General features: G+C 46.4%; 1 protein-coding gene across 1 annotated transcript in view; it reads right to left on the minus strand.

Moving 5' to 3' along the window:
• Positions 1-2,502, minus strand: part of KBTBD12 (kelch repeat and BTB domain containing 12) — a 40,692-nt gene extending 38,190 nt beyond the window's left edge. The window contains exon 1 of the mRNA XM_060111512.1: positions 1,433-2,502. Within this exon, the coding sequence (XP_059967495.1) occupies positions 1,433-2,502 (1,070 nt within the window). The remainder of the gene's footprint in view (positions 1-1,432) is intronic.
• Positions 2,503-16,049: the final 13,547 nt, after the last annotated feature.

A 16,049-nucleotide genomic window follows, 5' to 3' on the forward strand; every position in this document is an offset into this window, starting at 1 on the left:
GGCACCCAGCCAAGAGCAAGTAGGAAACAAATGTCAGGGACCCAGAGGATCCGTCCCAGGAGAACCATGGCCCCTTTCCCACAAGCCCCTGAGGGCCTGTACCTGTTGCTGCTCAGTGACAGCTCTGTCACCACAGGCAGAGGGCCAGTCACTATCCAGGGCTTGTGCTCCCGCCCCCACTGCTGGGAAGAAGGGACACTTGCTCAGCGTGTGAAGGGGACAGCGGGACGGGCCGAGAGCCTGAAGCAGGTACTGCAATGAGGCGAGATGACAGGAAAATAGCAGACCTCTCATTCTTTCTCTGTCCCCACTTTGCGGTCGAGAATCACTTACCAACTGAAAAGTCTGAAAAACCTTGCTATGAGGGCCCAGAGAGGGGAGGGAGTGCAAGGAGAGCTCCAGGACCTACACGTACAACTCTTATTCACCCAGGTAGATTTAAGGGTTGAATTCTTGCTGGGTAACAGGAAACAAATCCTTTTGTCCTTACACACAACACCTAGACATACACTACTTCTTAGCAGGTACTCCTGTTGCTCTTACAGTTCTAGGATTGAAGAATTCTTAGGCTACAAACATTTTACACTAGTAGAGGTTCAGGAAAGACCCACTCATTAAGGGTACAGAATGAAGGACTTCCCTGGTGGCGCAGTGGTTAAGAACCCGCCTGCCAGTGCAGGGGACATGGGTTCAAGCCTTGGTCCGGGAAGATCGCACATGCTGTGGAGCAACTAAGCCCGTGCACCACAACTACTGAGCCTGCGCTCTAGAGCCTGCGAGCCACAACTGCTGAGCCCACAAGCCACAACTACTGAAGCCCGCATGCCTAGAGCCCATGTTCTGCAACAAAGAGAAGCCACCGCAATGAGAAGCCCACACACTGCAATGAAGAGCAGCCCCCCGCTTGCCACGAGTAGAGAAAGCCCGCGTGCAGCAGTGAAGACCCAACACAGCCCAAAATAAATAAATTTTTAAAAAAGTACAGAATGAAAACTGACAGATAAATAGTACTTTTTGGTCAAGAAAAAGAATTACTTATTACTCTGAATTGTGAACTAATAAAAGTCAGTTCAAAGGCGTCAGTGTTAATAAACTTTGCTTCTTGTTGAAAGTTATATTCAGCTCTTCAAAAACAAAGCAATTACAGCATATGAATAGTGAAAGCTAAGTGAAAATATACAGAGGAATCATAAAGTATATACATTTAACCTATGCAAATTTAACTATATGTCCTTAATGATGAAAGGGAGAGAAAAATAATTTTAAAATGTGGATGATTTCGTTATGAATTTCACATCTATGTAAAATACATGATTACAGGGTAATTCTGACTACATGTAATTTAAGATGTGATCACTCAGAAGTACTTCGGCTGCTAATGTCAAAGCAAGATAATTGAAACAAAGTTACAAGTATATGGCTAGATACAAACCTGTAGATTTCAACATTCTTGCTCTTTTGTCTGGAGAGTTTAGAGGCACTTGCTTCTCCAGCCACAATGATAGTGTTGTTTTCCATGACCACACCAGTACACACAGTGCCTAAACCCTCCCCATACTTGGGAGACGAGATGAAATAGGTCTTGCGCGATGCAGGATCGTAGCAAAAACTGGCATCTCCGTAGTTCCTATGTCTTGACCTGATTCCTGAAGAATTGTTGCCAATGCACAGCAAAAGACTGGTAGTCTCCATGCCATAACGAAGATTGAGAGAGTGCTGTTGAGGGGTCTTGATGGCTTTGAATGCATTTTGAATGATGTCAATGCAGTTTGCATCACACAGAAGCATTGTGTTCCTTTTCAGGGCTTGTCTTAAAAAAGAAGGATTTACCAGTTGCAACCTAACTTGCTTCAGAAGTTCCACAAGATGCTCTGTGCGCAGTTCTCGGTTATGATTTACCCATCTCAGAACTAGGTCCAGAATGCTCTCCTCTCTGGATATGTTCAGGTCATCTGATTTAATAAGTGTCAGAAATTGGTGCACTTCAATTTCTAGTATCTCTTCATGTAAGCTCACCTCAGCAAAGTGCTGATATAAATACTTCTTCGATTGATCAGCTAAATCCTCAGCTCCAATCTGCTTTGCAAAATGATAGATACCCAAACAGTTCGAGGCATCCATATGGTCCATCATATACTTCTGACACACACTGAAGACTTCCTCCATCTGCATAAAATAGGCGGCCATAGCCACAGTCTGTACATTGGCATTACTGATCTCCAGAGCCGCATGGTACATATAATTTAATATCACCGACACACTTTCTGCTGTGATGTCATAAAGTACGACTTCCCTCTGAGTACACTCAAGTAGTCCACAGGTAAACATCGCTTTGAAATAAGGACTAAATGCAGCCAGGACCAGCCTGTGGCATGGGAATTTCTCCCCTTCTGCGATGAGTACAACATCAATCATCTCTGCTAGTTCTTTCATGTTCTTAATTTTATTCAGTAAATTCAAGCTGTGTTGGTATTTTTCTTTTCCCTCAGTCTTGCACTCCATGGTGTCCTCTCCAGTGTTTCTAAGTAAGTCTTCTTTAAATGTAGCTTGATTCTTGAGGTCCTGTTTACATGTCTGATTACTCACCAAGCAACAGAGATGTCATGTGACATTCCTGAAGGAAAGAAAAGAGGGAGTTTTCTTCTAAAAAAAAAAATTCTCTGTAATTTAAATATGCAGCATTAGTTCTAAGAAGTATTTATAGGTAAATATTATTCATTCCAAGCAGAGTAGTTTAGCATTAAGATAACTACTTTGGTATCTAAAAATAACGTTGTTGATTGTAAAATTAAAAACAGGAAATTATTAACCACTAACAATATTTTCCTAATTGGCCGCAGAGATTTTTCTAGCGGAGGCTGGAAAGTTCTCCCTTCCAAGGTGAATGAAGAGAAAAGGGATAAGATGAGCGACTTTCGTATTTCCACTTCCAGTTACCAAATTCAGCTGACCCACAGATGGAGGATACAGAGGCATTAGGAAGCATCCTCTCTGAGGAGGTGCGACATCACCGAAAAGGTTATGTGCACCGTCCCCCAAAATGCACCCAAATGCTATCAGCACCAATCTGAAAAATCACAAGGGAGGGGGTCTTGTAGGCTGGCTGAAAAAAAAGTCCACTAAAATTCTGCTCAAACTTTGCTATGTGGCAAATAATTCAAAACAGTGCTTTGGAAAGCGCAACCAAATACGTGCTGATGTGAGAATTCACAATACTTGAAACTTACAAGTAAATCATCCTAATCTTAGAAAACACGCAAAAGTCCTCCCGTTTCTGCCCCTCCTGCTCGGCTTCTCTCTCTTCCCTGTCTCACAGAAGCAGAGGTAGAATCACTTCTTGCCTGAAAAAGCACTAGTCTAATTAAAAATCTCTTTAAGCTGGTTGTCTCAGCTTCCCCTTCCCCAGGGAACTGCAAACAGGATGTTTCAAGGAAGCTAATTATCTCTTTTGATTTAAAGAACACTCCTAGAGCCAGAAGCCTTAATGGGAGGAGCGGATCTCAGTCTCTGTCACCCTGTCCAGGTCTAATGCGGCTGTAAGTCGCACGCAGCGAGAATAAACCCCGATGGTAGAAAAGTCAGCGGGAGGAGCTCAGAAAGGCAGGGAGGTGATAATTTCAACACTGTGAAAGCAAAATCTGTCAGCCGTGAAGCTTATAAATCTTCTAAATTTCTGTGATCCTGTAAAGGATTAGAAATCTCATATGTCTCAGTGAGACTTGGCACTTTTTCAGTGTTGAATTAAAGTTCATTTCAGGAAACAAATGTTAAGCATGATAGGAATGTTTAATTATATAATGGCAAATGTAAGTCCTAAAAATCACTGTGCTGAAGGGTGTGGAATCATAACAACTAGCCAGTCTTGGAATCTGTATACTTGAAATAGAAATAAAACCCTCCTCGCTGGATTTTCTGGCATTAATGGCTCAGTTTTATTTCAATAAGAACTTCAGACTTTCTATGCGAGGGTTTGCAGGTTAAAAATGAACGTTTGCTTTTTCGCTTTATTTGTTTTAGATTTTTACAAAGAGAATCCAATTATGGGTAATTAAGAAGTCATTATATTCTGAATTCTCCTACAACACATTATGACTAGCCCGAATCATATTATGTAGGCTTCTTTACACATAAACACATCAATCAGCTTTATAGATGACAGCTGTTACTTCAAACTAAAAAAGGTAAAAGCTTTCTTATAAGGAAATAAATATTTTAAAATTTCTATTCCATTTGTACTGATATACAAGAATCCCTCAAAGGGTACCAGTACCCACAATGCTAGAAGGCCAGGGGCAGCTTCTAGATCGGATCACATGATCTAACACAATGCAGATAGTTCAGACTCATTAGTTCTTGATGTTGCTGGAAAGAAACCAGACGCCGGGGACCCAAGTGTTAGGACTACAGCCTAGGATTTTGTATCTTGAAGGCAGGAACCAAGCTACCCTCGTTGAACTTTTTAGCATAGGGCTAGTTTAATGAAAACTTAAGTGGCATTAGTTTCAAAGAGAGGTTAAAAATGAAATACCTAGTACATTATGGACTTGTTTTCTTGATAAACATGTTATAGGTAATATCTTATACACAACTCTATAGTGGACAGTGTTGGCTTTCTCCCCACATCCAGCCTGAAGTCCTTGGTGCCACTGGGGTGGGACTGACTCCCTTTCTTCTTACCACTGAGGCTGGTTCAGGGGCTGGTGGGAGACCTGAGATTGGCCCGATTGGAGTGAAGCTCAGTCTCTGGTTCACTGGTTGGGGGTGTCCACGTGTTACAAAGATGAGAGGTCTGGATCCGCTGCAGCCGTGTCCCCATAGCCAGCATGAGGACAAAGCCAGTACAGGAAAGAAGGCAGAGATTTCAGAGCAGTGGAGCTTGAAACATGCCTTATATCTGTGTTTTTCAGTTTTGACAGAGAAACCATTCCCCTCATTGTTTAAGCTCGTTTGAGTTGGGAGTGCTGGTCCTGGCACTCAGGAGTCCTCACTAGTGTAAGTGGCATGTGCAGAACTAATGAGACAAGGTTGCTTAAGGTAACTGCAATTATGTATTGTATAAAGTTTCACTTTAGGTATATTCTTATATTCTCTATTATTACACTGTCAAGTAAAAGAACTGTAGAAACTTCTAATTATGCTCATTTCTCCTTGATAGAAGGCAAAAATCCCTAAGTCAGCTCTCCTGCGTTTACCTCTTCTCATTAAATGGCTACAACATTTTACAAGCACACGAACTGAGTTTTGAGCCCAGTTCCATCTGACTCTAAGGTCTGCACTCTTAATCACTCCCTCTAGAGCAAGCACCAAACTAGGGCCAGAGAGAAAATATCTCAGGCTTTGTAGGGTTTCTGTCTTAATTCAGCTCTGCCGTTGCAATGCAGAAGCAGCCATAGATGATACATAAGCAAATGAGCATCACTCTGTGCCAAAAAATTTGTTTTACAGATACTGAAACTTGAATTTCATACATTTTCACATCTTCTTTTGATTTTAAAAAGCCATTTAAAATGATAAAATTCAGGGCTTCCCTGGTGGCGCAGTGGTTGAGAGTCGGCCTGCCAACGCAGGGGACGCGGGTTTGTGCCCCGGTCCGGGAAGATCCCACATGCCACGGAGTGGCTGGGCCTGTGAGCCACGGTCGCTGAGCCTGCGCGGCTGGAGCCTGTGCTCCGCAACGGGAGAGGCCACAACAGTGAGAGGCCCGCATACCGCAAAATAAATAAATAAATAAATAAAATAAAATGATAAAATTTATTCTTAGCTCATGGGTGATATAAAACAGGCAACGGGGCAACAACTCCCGTGCCACTGTCATAAATAAATCCACTTTCTAGATTATGTCTGGTGCCTAATCTCCAATTCTCTGCTTAACTCCAGATGAAGAGTTTTGAGAAGGGGAACAGTCACATTCCTATTTTAAAAAGATCATCTGGTGTCCCCAAGATTCCCAAAGATAAATCGATTTCTTGAATAAATACTTTACTTGGGTACAGTTTCTCTGCCCCAAACGCTGGCTTCAACAACAACAAAAAAATACTTTTAAAAAGGAAATAACTGTTTCAAACATTCAGAAGAAACATTTATGAATTTTTTAGATGGGCACATATATTTAAGTATCCCTTCCTTCTAAATGCCTTTTATAAAACTCTTGAAAGCTACTCTAATTGCTGTGGATTTACAGACCAAATGAATTTACTGGTGTAAATCCTGAGAGATACCTGGTCAGTTAAATTAGCCACCATACTTCAATAAGCATTCTCAGCATTGTTCCTTGTATACGTAAGGTACACAGAAGATGCTGGCATTGCAGATGGGGCTTTTTTTTTTTTTTTGCGGTACGTGGGCCTCTCACTGTTGTGGCCTCTCCTGTTGCAGAGCACAGGCTCCGGACGCACAGGCTTAGCGGCCATGGCTCACGGGCCCAGCCGCTCCGCGGCATGTGGGATCTTCCCGCACCGGGGCACGAACCTGTGTCCCCTGCATCGGCAGGAGGACTCTCAACCACTGCACCACCAGGGAAGCCCGCAGATGGGGCTTTGAAGTGAGATAGTCCTGGGCCTGAATCTCAGTTTAGCCACTGCTTTCTGTCATTCTAAAATTATGTAACCTTTTTTTAAAAAATTAATTTATTATTATTATTTTTTAATTTGTTGGCTGTGTTGGGCCTTTGTTGCTGTGCGTGAGCTCTCTCTAGTTGAGGTGAGCGGGGGCTACTCTTTGTCGCGTTGCGCGAGCTTCTCATTGTGGTGGCTTCTCTTGTTGCAAAGCACGGGCTCTAGGTGCCCGGTCTTCAGTAGTTGCAGCATGCGGGCTCAGTAGTTGTGGCTCGTGGGCTCTAGAGCACAGGCTCAGTAGTTGTGGCGCACGGGCTTAGTTGCTCCGCGACATGTGGGATCTTCCCGGACCAAGGCTTGAACCCGTGTCCCCTGCACTGGCAGGCGGATTGTTAACCACTGCGCCACCAGGGAAGTCCCATAAAATTATGTAACCTTTCTGAACCTTGGTTTCTGCATGTGTAAATTGGGGTTACTGTATATAAATAAAGTAGTTGGATCAGTCTTTTGTATCCAGGTGCTCACAGTGGGGTAGCAGAGGGTAGCTCAGAGGTTCGGAACGTGGGCTTTGACTTCGGTTCCTGAGACCTGGGTTCTGATACCTCGCTCTACCATTTACAGCGTGAGCAAGTTTCTTAGCCTCTTTTTGATTCGTTGCTTGGAATTAGTTTTGAGAATTATATAAGAATAGTTGGGAGAATTAAATAAGGCCATGCATGTACAACATGTAATTTGCTTGGTAAAGCTGAAACTGGATACACCTGTACAAACGTTTTTTGAACAATAACAATGTTTGGGTTCATATACAAACTGCTTGTGGGTACAGACACAGCTCACAAATAAAAGAGCCGACAGCAACTTTTTCTTGTAATGAGGGCACAGAGGGCATTCTCCGTTCATCAGCAGAAAAAAATTGTATAAATGTTCTCAGTGATATCAATGGGAAGTTATTCTCTGCTCCAATTTATAGAAGATTGAACTGTGCATTCATATTAATAATATGAATATATGAATAATATGAAACCCATAATAATGGAGAAAAAATGAGTAGCAAAATTAAATATACATCACAAGAATAAAGCCTAATTACTTTGCAAATCCAAAATGCAGTTTTACCCATGTCCAGTATACTTAGTTTTAAGAAATGGATTCCTATAAATTTTAATGTGGGGCTTCCCTGGTGGCGCAGTGGTTAAGAATCCGCCTGCCAATGCAGGGGACATGGGTTCAAGCCCTGGTCCGGGAAGATCCCACATGCCTCGGAGCAACTAAGCCTGTGTGCCACAACTACTGAGGCTGCACTCTAGAGCCCACGAGCCACAACTACTGAGCCCACGTGCCTAGAGCTTGTGCTCCACAACAAGAGAAGCCACCGCAATGAGAAGCCCGCTCACCACAACGAAGAGTAGCCCCTGCTCCCCACAACTAGAGAAAGCCCAAACACAGCAATGAAGGCCCAACACAGCCAATAAATAGCTAAATAAATTTATTTAAGAAATAAAATGAAATTTAAAGTGGCATAAAAATGTTAGTTTAAACTACCAATGTTTTGCTTTTACAATGTTTAATTTTATAATCTTTATATTATCTTTAAAGTTGCTACTTTTTCTAAATGATTGATACATGACCATGACTCCATGTTTTGCTGAAGTTAAAACTAGTTTAAATTCATAGCAGCACTGTTTGAAATAGTAAAAATTTGGAAATAACCTAAATATTAATTAACAGGAGAACAGATAGACTGTAGCATAGTCGCTCAAGAGAATATTGTACAGCAAAAAAAAAAAAAAAAAAGAATGAACTAGAGCTACATGTATCGACATGGATGAATTTCATAAACATCAATGTGTGAAAAAGACTAAAAGAATAGGTGCTGCCCACCGCTGATATCTTCTTTAAAATATGCAAAACAATACTATATATTCTAATAGAGTAAATGTAGGTGATATATTATGACAAAATAAATATAAATGGTGAATCTGGTAAAGGGTCTATGGGAGTGTTTTGTCCTACTGTTAGAACTTTCCTGTAAGTTTGAAATTATATCAAAATAAAAAGTTAAGGGGCTTCCCTGGTGGCGCAGTGGTTGAGAGTCCGCCTGCCAATGCAGGAGACACGGGTTCGTGCCCCGGTCCGGGAGGATCCCACGTGCTGCAGAGTGGCTGGGCCCGTGAGCCATGGCCTTTGAGCCTGTGGGTCCGGAGCCTGTGCTCCGCAACGGGAGAGGCCACAACAGTGAGAGGCCCGCGTACCGCAAAAAAAAAAAAAAGTTGTATATTCTTTAAGGGTATGTACAACTGTAGTGGAATATAAAGAAATGAAAGGTAATTCTAAACACCAAGTTCGGGACAGTGGTTGCTTTCAGGAGGCGTGGAAGCGAGGGCACGCAGCTGGAGGAGGGTGACAAGGAGTTTCAGTTGCGTAATCAACGTGTGACTTCATCAGCTGCATGGCGGGAACCCGATAACATACTTTATTATTCATTAGGCCTTTTTGCATGTCTTAAATATTGCATAAACTAAGTTTAAAATTAAAAATTGTATTAACATTAGAGTAACTTATAACTTTGAAAACCTAACGTATTGGGTTGGCCAAAAGTTTTGTTTGGCTTTTTCCATAACATCAAAACGAACGAACGAACTTTTTGGCCAGCCCCATACAGTGTAAACCACATCAGTGCGTGTACATATAGAGAGAGAGACAGACAGACAGGCAGACAGGATACGTAGATACATTGAGAATTTTCTTTTTAACCTGTCAAAGTGTAGGCAGCCCAACTTATGAGTCATTGGAAAACACAAATGCCTACAACCTGCTTCTCCAGCTCTGAGAGAAAGGCAGAAACAGTTCCTTCCTACTTGTGCTTTGGTGGGAAAAGAAGTTACTGGATTCCAGAATTAGCGTGTACATTTTTTTCCCATAGAAATGTTCAGTATGTGAGTAGGTCATAATATGAAGTGATAGAGTAGATCAACAGCAAAGCCTTGAATTTTATCGACCAAAAAAACTGAAGACCTGAGAAATTACTTGGTTAGGGTCCTACATTCCAGCCTAAAACCCCCTTCAACAGATTTTGGTTGGCAAGCCAAGGAATGTCAACATGACGTCAGTGATGCCTCAGTTCCAAAGCTTAAAACACAGCCCTTCTGCAAGTTGGTGACTCTCATGTATGAAATCATTACCCCACATTTAAAAAAATGCCTCAAGCCTGTTTGCAGCAGCACTACCCGTCCTCCAGGCATTAGGAGGCCCTTCCTAACCCGGCACCTCCCAGCCCTTCCTGCCCCATCTCCGGACTTTCCCTCCTCATATTTTCCGATCTCTTAGTAGTACTGAACCACTCACTATTCTAATGCTATGTGGCTACACATGTTGTTCCCTGTGTCTGGAATATTCTTCACCTGCTTCCACCTGAAAAAATGTAACTGGCTCTTCAAAATTCAGCCCAGACGTCACTTCCTCAGTGAAGCCTTCTCTGCCTTTCCTTGCTTGTACCTTGAACACGGTGGTTATTGCACCGTTGTTAGTGCAATTTATTTACGCATTCGCCCTGCCCTCCTGGCCTTTCGCTGATGCGCGTATTGAGGGTAGGGGGTCAGGTCTTAACCCTTTCTGTACTCTTAGCATCTGTGACAGTGCCTGGCATAGAAGAGTTGCTCAAGACGGTTTGTGCAATTAAATGAATGCTTTGCTTAGTCCTAAATTATAGGTTCATAACTTTTTTTTCTTTTAGGTTTTGTACATGTTATTAACCACTGTCTTGAAGATATTTTGATTCTTCAAGCTGCTATCTGTTTGTCCAAGTCAAACAAATCACCCAGAATCATTAACTTGATTTCCTTGCCTACAGCCTGACACATTCTGACACCCACTTCTCCCATCCTCAAAATTAATTCCCCGTCACCACTGCGCTCAGGAATTTGGCCCCCATCCTTAGAGAACTGAAGCCAGAGATAGCAAATTGGCTGCTCAGACTTTTTTTTTTTTTTGTAAATTAATTGTCAACATGCAGAGCTGAAACATTCCAGCATCTGTTGAAAAAAAAAAGCAAGATAGGGCAACAGTGGTTTCTTAATTCCCATGGCGACAACCACCAGCAGGACCTGAGAAGCCCCACCTCTCAGATGGCACATCTCCTCCCCATTCCCAGCCCCGCCTCCCCGCCCTAATGGAGACCTGAGAGTCAGTCCTCATTTATATAATTTTTCTCACCCCTGTCGCTTTAGTTCTCCTACAGCATTTACCTTGGTGACCCCTGGCTTTTCCCATTACTCCCCACACCCTAGTTTGCTTCAGCATCACCATCTTGTACAGACCCTGGCTGAAAATGGCTCAGGACACCTGCCCCACCCTGAATGCACTCTGAGTCTCCCCGGAGCTTTGGAAAATACTGGATTTTTTGCAAAGTAACAATCCGCTCCACACACCTGGCTTTTAATGACGGCCAGGATGGAGATAAAGCTAAATAAGGCAAGTTTCCTTTGAAGAGCTGACGTTTTGCATTCTTACCAGAGCCTTTAACATGCATCGAGCTCGTTAGTTACTCTTAAGAATCGCGCAGGGGTTGGGGGCTGGGAAACGCAGGGCGATTAGACTCCTCGGTCTACAGTTCAGAGAGCGGATCCTGTCGAGTGCCGGGCACTGTCCTCGGTTCCTGGAGGACCCCGGGACGGGCGGACACAGGCGCCCCCTCCACGGCCGCCAGGGCCGGCGAGGGCGGCCCAGGACCAGGCGGTCAGGGGCGCGGGGCTGCACGCGCGGCGGGGGCGCAGGTGCCGGAGGGGCCTCGGGTGGTCCCCGCAGCCCGGTCACCGTTACTTACGGGGCTACCCCGACGGGAGGCGCGGCCGCACTCGCTCCGCAGGGGCTGCCGCAATGGCGCCGCGACCCGGCCTGGGGCGCCTGACCTGCTGGTGCTGCCCAATATGGGCAGAGCCGGCGAGCGATATAAATAGATAGACGGCGCGGGGAGGGGGCGCGGGCGCCCGCGGGCAGGAGGCGGCCTGGCAGCTCCGCGGGCGGACAGGTGCTCGCCCTCCGCGCCCACCCTCCCGCTCCGGGCTGCAGGGACTACGCGCCGCAGCGCCTGCGTGTGTGTGTACATGTGTACACGTGTGTACAGGTGTGTGCACACGTGAGTGTACAGTGAGTGTACAGTGCGTGCGCAGGTGCAGGGCATCCGTGCCTGAGGCTTCATGCTCAGCACCCGTGGGCACGGGAGGGCGGGATTCCAGCAGTTGCTACAAACTCATTTTTTGGGTTCTTAGTGACGGTTCTGGCCTGAAGGGCTGGGAGCACTGTGGCCTGTGCCCATCACATGGTGCTCCCCTACAGAGCGTCACACTGCAGCCAGGTGTGCAAACCTGTCACATTTCCCCACACCCCCAAAAGCTCCCAGAGGCCAAGAGCTCTGTCCTGTCCACCTTGGCGGCCCACTCACATGCTGGCTGGGGCCCTCCAGAGAACGGATGGTCAGGGAGCGGTCACTGATTTGGGTGATGGACGGGCAAAGCTGGTAAGTGACAGGAAGGAGGGCCTTACCTGGTGTCCTAGCTCCGCTCTGCCCCTGGAAGCCTCATGACCTCCTGTGATTAGCTCAGATTCTTGGAGGACAGCAGACAAGACCGTACCGCACCTGGCTCACACCCACGTTATTAGGAGGCTGAAATAGGAGAGCCAGTAGGCGTGAAAGTGCTTTGATAACTATCACGTAACCCCAGTCATTTTCTGCTGATGAGGCAGGTATTATTAAATGCAGACTCCTTCTCCGGAGGTCTTGAAAGGGGGCAGAAGCCCACCTCTTACGGATGGTGCTGACTGGGTCCTGTCCTGAGGCAGAGACAGGGGCGTTTCTTTTGGAGGCTCTTCTGCTTTAAGAATCTGTCACAGGGGGACTTCCTTGGTGGCGCAGTGGTTAAGAATCCGCCTGCCAATGCGGGGGACACGGGTTTGAGCCCTGGACCGGGAAGATCCCACATGCCACAGAGCAACTAAGCCCGTGCGCCACAACTACCGAGCCTGTGCTCTAGAGCCCGCCAGCCACAACTACTGAGCCCACGTGCAGCCATAAATAAATAAATAAATAAATACACGAATAACTAACTAAATAAGAATCTGTCGGAGGGAAGCTGGGGAAGGGAGGTTCTGTCTGTCTACTAGGCCTCACCTGCCCACTCCTGTGATGACAAACCACCCAGAGAGCCCAGCCTTGGGGCACTCAAGGCTGCACACCACTTAATCTAATAGATTTCAGGGTTTTTGAAAGGTCACAAACCCTCTAGGTGCCAAATTTCTCTCACATCCCCGAGATTATTTCGTCTCCCCCAAGCAATGAAATCCTCACATCCTGAGTCTATGAATCGTCATATCTCGCGGGAGGCAGAGTCCAGGCACACGAACTGTTGTCTGCTGTTGCTTTATTAAGCCGTGGTTAGTATCTCGCGTACCCTGTGGGTCAAGATGTATAGGTTCAGCTGCTCTAACAGAGAATTCCAGGGATAGTTCCCTAACAGGAAGGAAGGGAAGTGTTCCTTCATACGGTGCCTGGTGGAAGGGCTCCAAGGCTCCTCAGGCAGCTCCACAGTCACTGCCCCGGGCGCCTCCCCTCCACCCTTCTTACTCCACGTTCCCTAGAGTACTGCCCTGGTCCACATGCTCCAAGACAGCTCACCACCACCTCCAGCTGGGAGGAACAGGAGAGGGGGGAAGCCTCCCCCGTTTCAGGACACACCCAGAAGTCACTCTTCAGATACTGTTGTCCGTAACTTAGTTACACAGTCAAACCTCGCCCATGGCAGTGGGACTGGGAATTCTAGTCTCTCCTGGGTGGCCAGTAGCTCCGTTATTTACATGATGATCCAGCCGGCAGTCTTTGCCCTACACATTCTCTGTAGATTCATCAATCCACAGACGTTTATTTCACCTCCCATAAAACCTTGCACCACTCCTTTCTAGCCCTGGTTTCAGGTTTAGTTTTGCATTTGTTGGTGTAATTGTGAGATCAGTGGCCCTTCTCCCCACAAAATGAGGGCAGGGCTGTATCTGTTTCTGCTCACCCTTGTGCCCAGAGCCTGGCACCAAGCTGGTGCTTGGTAAATGGTTGCGGACCCAATGGATGCGCATAATTAGGGAATTAGCTCCCAAGTCCAGCTCAGATGTCACCTCCTCCGTCTATATTTCCCAGAACACATCTCCAGCAGAATGACTGACGCCACTGTCTGTGTTCCCAGGGCCCTCCCCCTCTGCTGTTGACAGGTAGCATTGGGCCCATGGCCTGATGACTGTGGTTTTGGGTCTCACATGCTGCTGGGTGGTGGGCACCTCCAGGCAGAGAGTGGCTGCTCTCATCCCTGCATCCCTAGAGCTCAACAATGGCTGGCACGTAGGAGAACCTCAACAACTTTGTGTTGACTTCTTTTGTGCTTGAGAACAGTTGGCTTCTATAGGGAGCAGATGTTTCTGCTTTCCCCTTCTCTGCTTTTGCCCACCACTGCTCAGGTAGCTCCTCTCTCGAAGCATTCTTTAATTAAGTCCCCAGGCCTTTCCTTCCACCTGCTGGCGCTCACACCACATTGCACGAGAAAGGCTGGGGTTACGCAGGGTGCGACTCCCCAGTGACACGGTGTGATCCCAGCTGCTCTCTGAACTCCCAGCCGAACTCCGGATTTTGTCCTTTCCCATTATTGGGGTGTTGCCATTGGAAGAGTAATGCCTCCCTTGCCGTCTGTGCATTTGTGTAGTCATTTAACAGACATGTATTGAGCAACTATTCTGTGCCAGGCATAACTAGATGCTAATGAACAGCTGTGAATAAAACGGGCTTGGTCCCTGGAAGAATATACTCTGGTGAGGTGACAGTTAATCTCTCAGCTCTCCCTTCTTCCTCTCTTTCCTTGGATGAGATGGTAGAAGCCATGAGATCAGAGGTGAAGCCATGTTGGAGAGAGAGAAGCAAGGGGATCAAAGACACACCCAGGCTGGGGATGGAGGTGGAGGAAGAGAGGGCGATGGAGAGGAAAAGAATATTCCGTGGATAAAAGCAGCAGGAACGGACAGAGAGCATGGTTGCAGAGGAGGAAGTGGTAGGAGGAGCGTCAGATTGTGGGAAGAATTAAGAACGAAGACCAGACCCCAGGATCTGGCCAAAACGTCACTGATGACGGTGGCAGAGTGAGAGCTGGGCTGAAGTAGGAACAGGCCGCAGCCCTTCAGGGCTTAACATAGAGAGGCTCAGCCGTCTTCTGCTTCTGCGGGAGCCCTGCAGGTGTTCGCAGCATCCAGGTGGCTGTCCTCCTCTGCTTAGCTGTTAGGACACCTCCCCGGTGGAGGCTCTGCCTAGTCCCCTGGGTGTTTGTTGGTCTCCAGACAGAGGGAAAGAGTGGGGGAACAAGTGCACAGCAGATTTGTGGGGATCAGGCCTGGAAGAGGCACATCTCAGGCCGCTCACTCCCTTTGGAAAGATGGAGGCCACACGGTCCCACCTCACTGCGAGGGAGATTGGGAAATAGAGTCTCACTGTGTGACCAAGGGGAAGGGAAAAGGATTTGCTAGACAGACGGCCACGTCCGTCACAGACCAACTGGAAGCAGAGACACTGGGTGCAGACCAGCACTCGTGGAAGCCGGATGCTAGTCTCTCAAGAGTTTCCAGAAGACAGAGTTCTAAAGCCATTAGAGCTGGTTTAGAACCATTTGGAAATGCTGCATTCCATGTCCCTTTGGGGAGAATCAAAATACAGTATTAAAGGCTCTAATGAATCCTGCAGTAAAGAGGCAAGGCATTTCCTAACCGTTCTTGACTTTGGGACCTCTGGGTCTGTGATGTGAATATGGGTTCCCATGGGACACACCTGGGAAATGCTGATTGAGCAGAAGGAGGCCTTAGGGTAACCTGAGGATGCGTTAAGATAGAAGCTTTAAGTCTGTATAAAGACAAAAACCAAGACAGCCTTGGAAAGGGGGAGGCTCCAAATGTTAGAGGGGAGAGAAGATGCAGGATCTAGGCTGGAGAAGCAGAAAGGAACAGAAACCAAAGTGGCAACAGAAATGCCAGCTGTCTTTGCTGGGTGCAGAGAAATCGACTCAGTTCCTGGAAGGAAGCGTGAGACCCTCTGGCTGATGGAGGGGCTGAGGGGAAGCGGGGGGTCTGAGAAGACGCCATCTAGAAGGAAGCTGTGGAGAATCCTTAAAGTACTGCATGTCTCCACTTTTCCGAAGAATAACGGGTGGAAATGGGAGGAAATCTCCTAAGTATGTTTTATAAGTTAGCCCACAGTTAGATTTGTAGATGAGTAGATGTCTCCTGAACCTGATAAAGATGACTGTAAAAGACGTGATGACGGCTCTCGCCCGCTCGCGGACCCTGTCTCATCTCACCCAGTCCTCTCACGTGCTGGAGCACTGACTGCTTCCCAGCAGGTGGTGGTCCTGAGTTCAGGGGGCTATGGTGGGCTTGCAGTTTGCACAGTGCCTTTGCTCGTTTTTCCATTGAATCCTC

This window comes from Mesoplodon densirostris, chromosome 10 (genome assembly GCF_025265405.1).
Source record: "Mesoplodon densirostris isolate mMesDen1 chromosome 10, mMesDen1 primary haplotype, whole genome shotgun sequence".
Classification (NCBI taxonomy): Eukaryota; Metazoa; Chordata; class Mammalia; order Artiodactyla; family Ziphiidae; genus Mesoplodon; species Mesoplodon densirostris.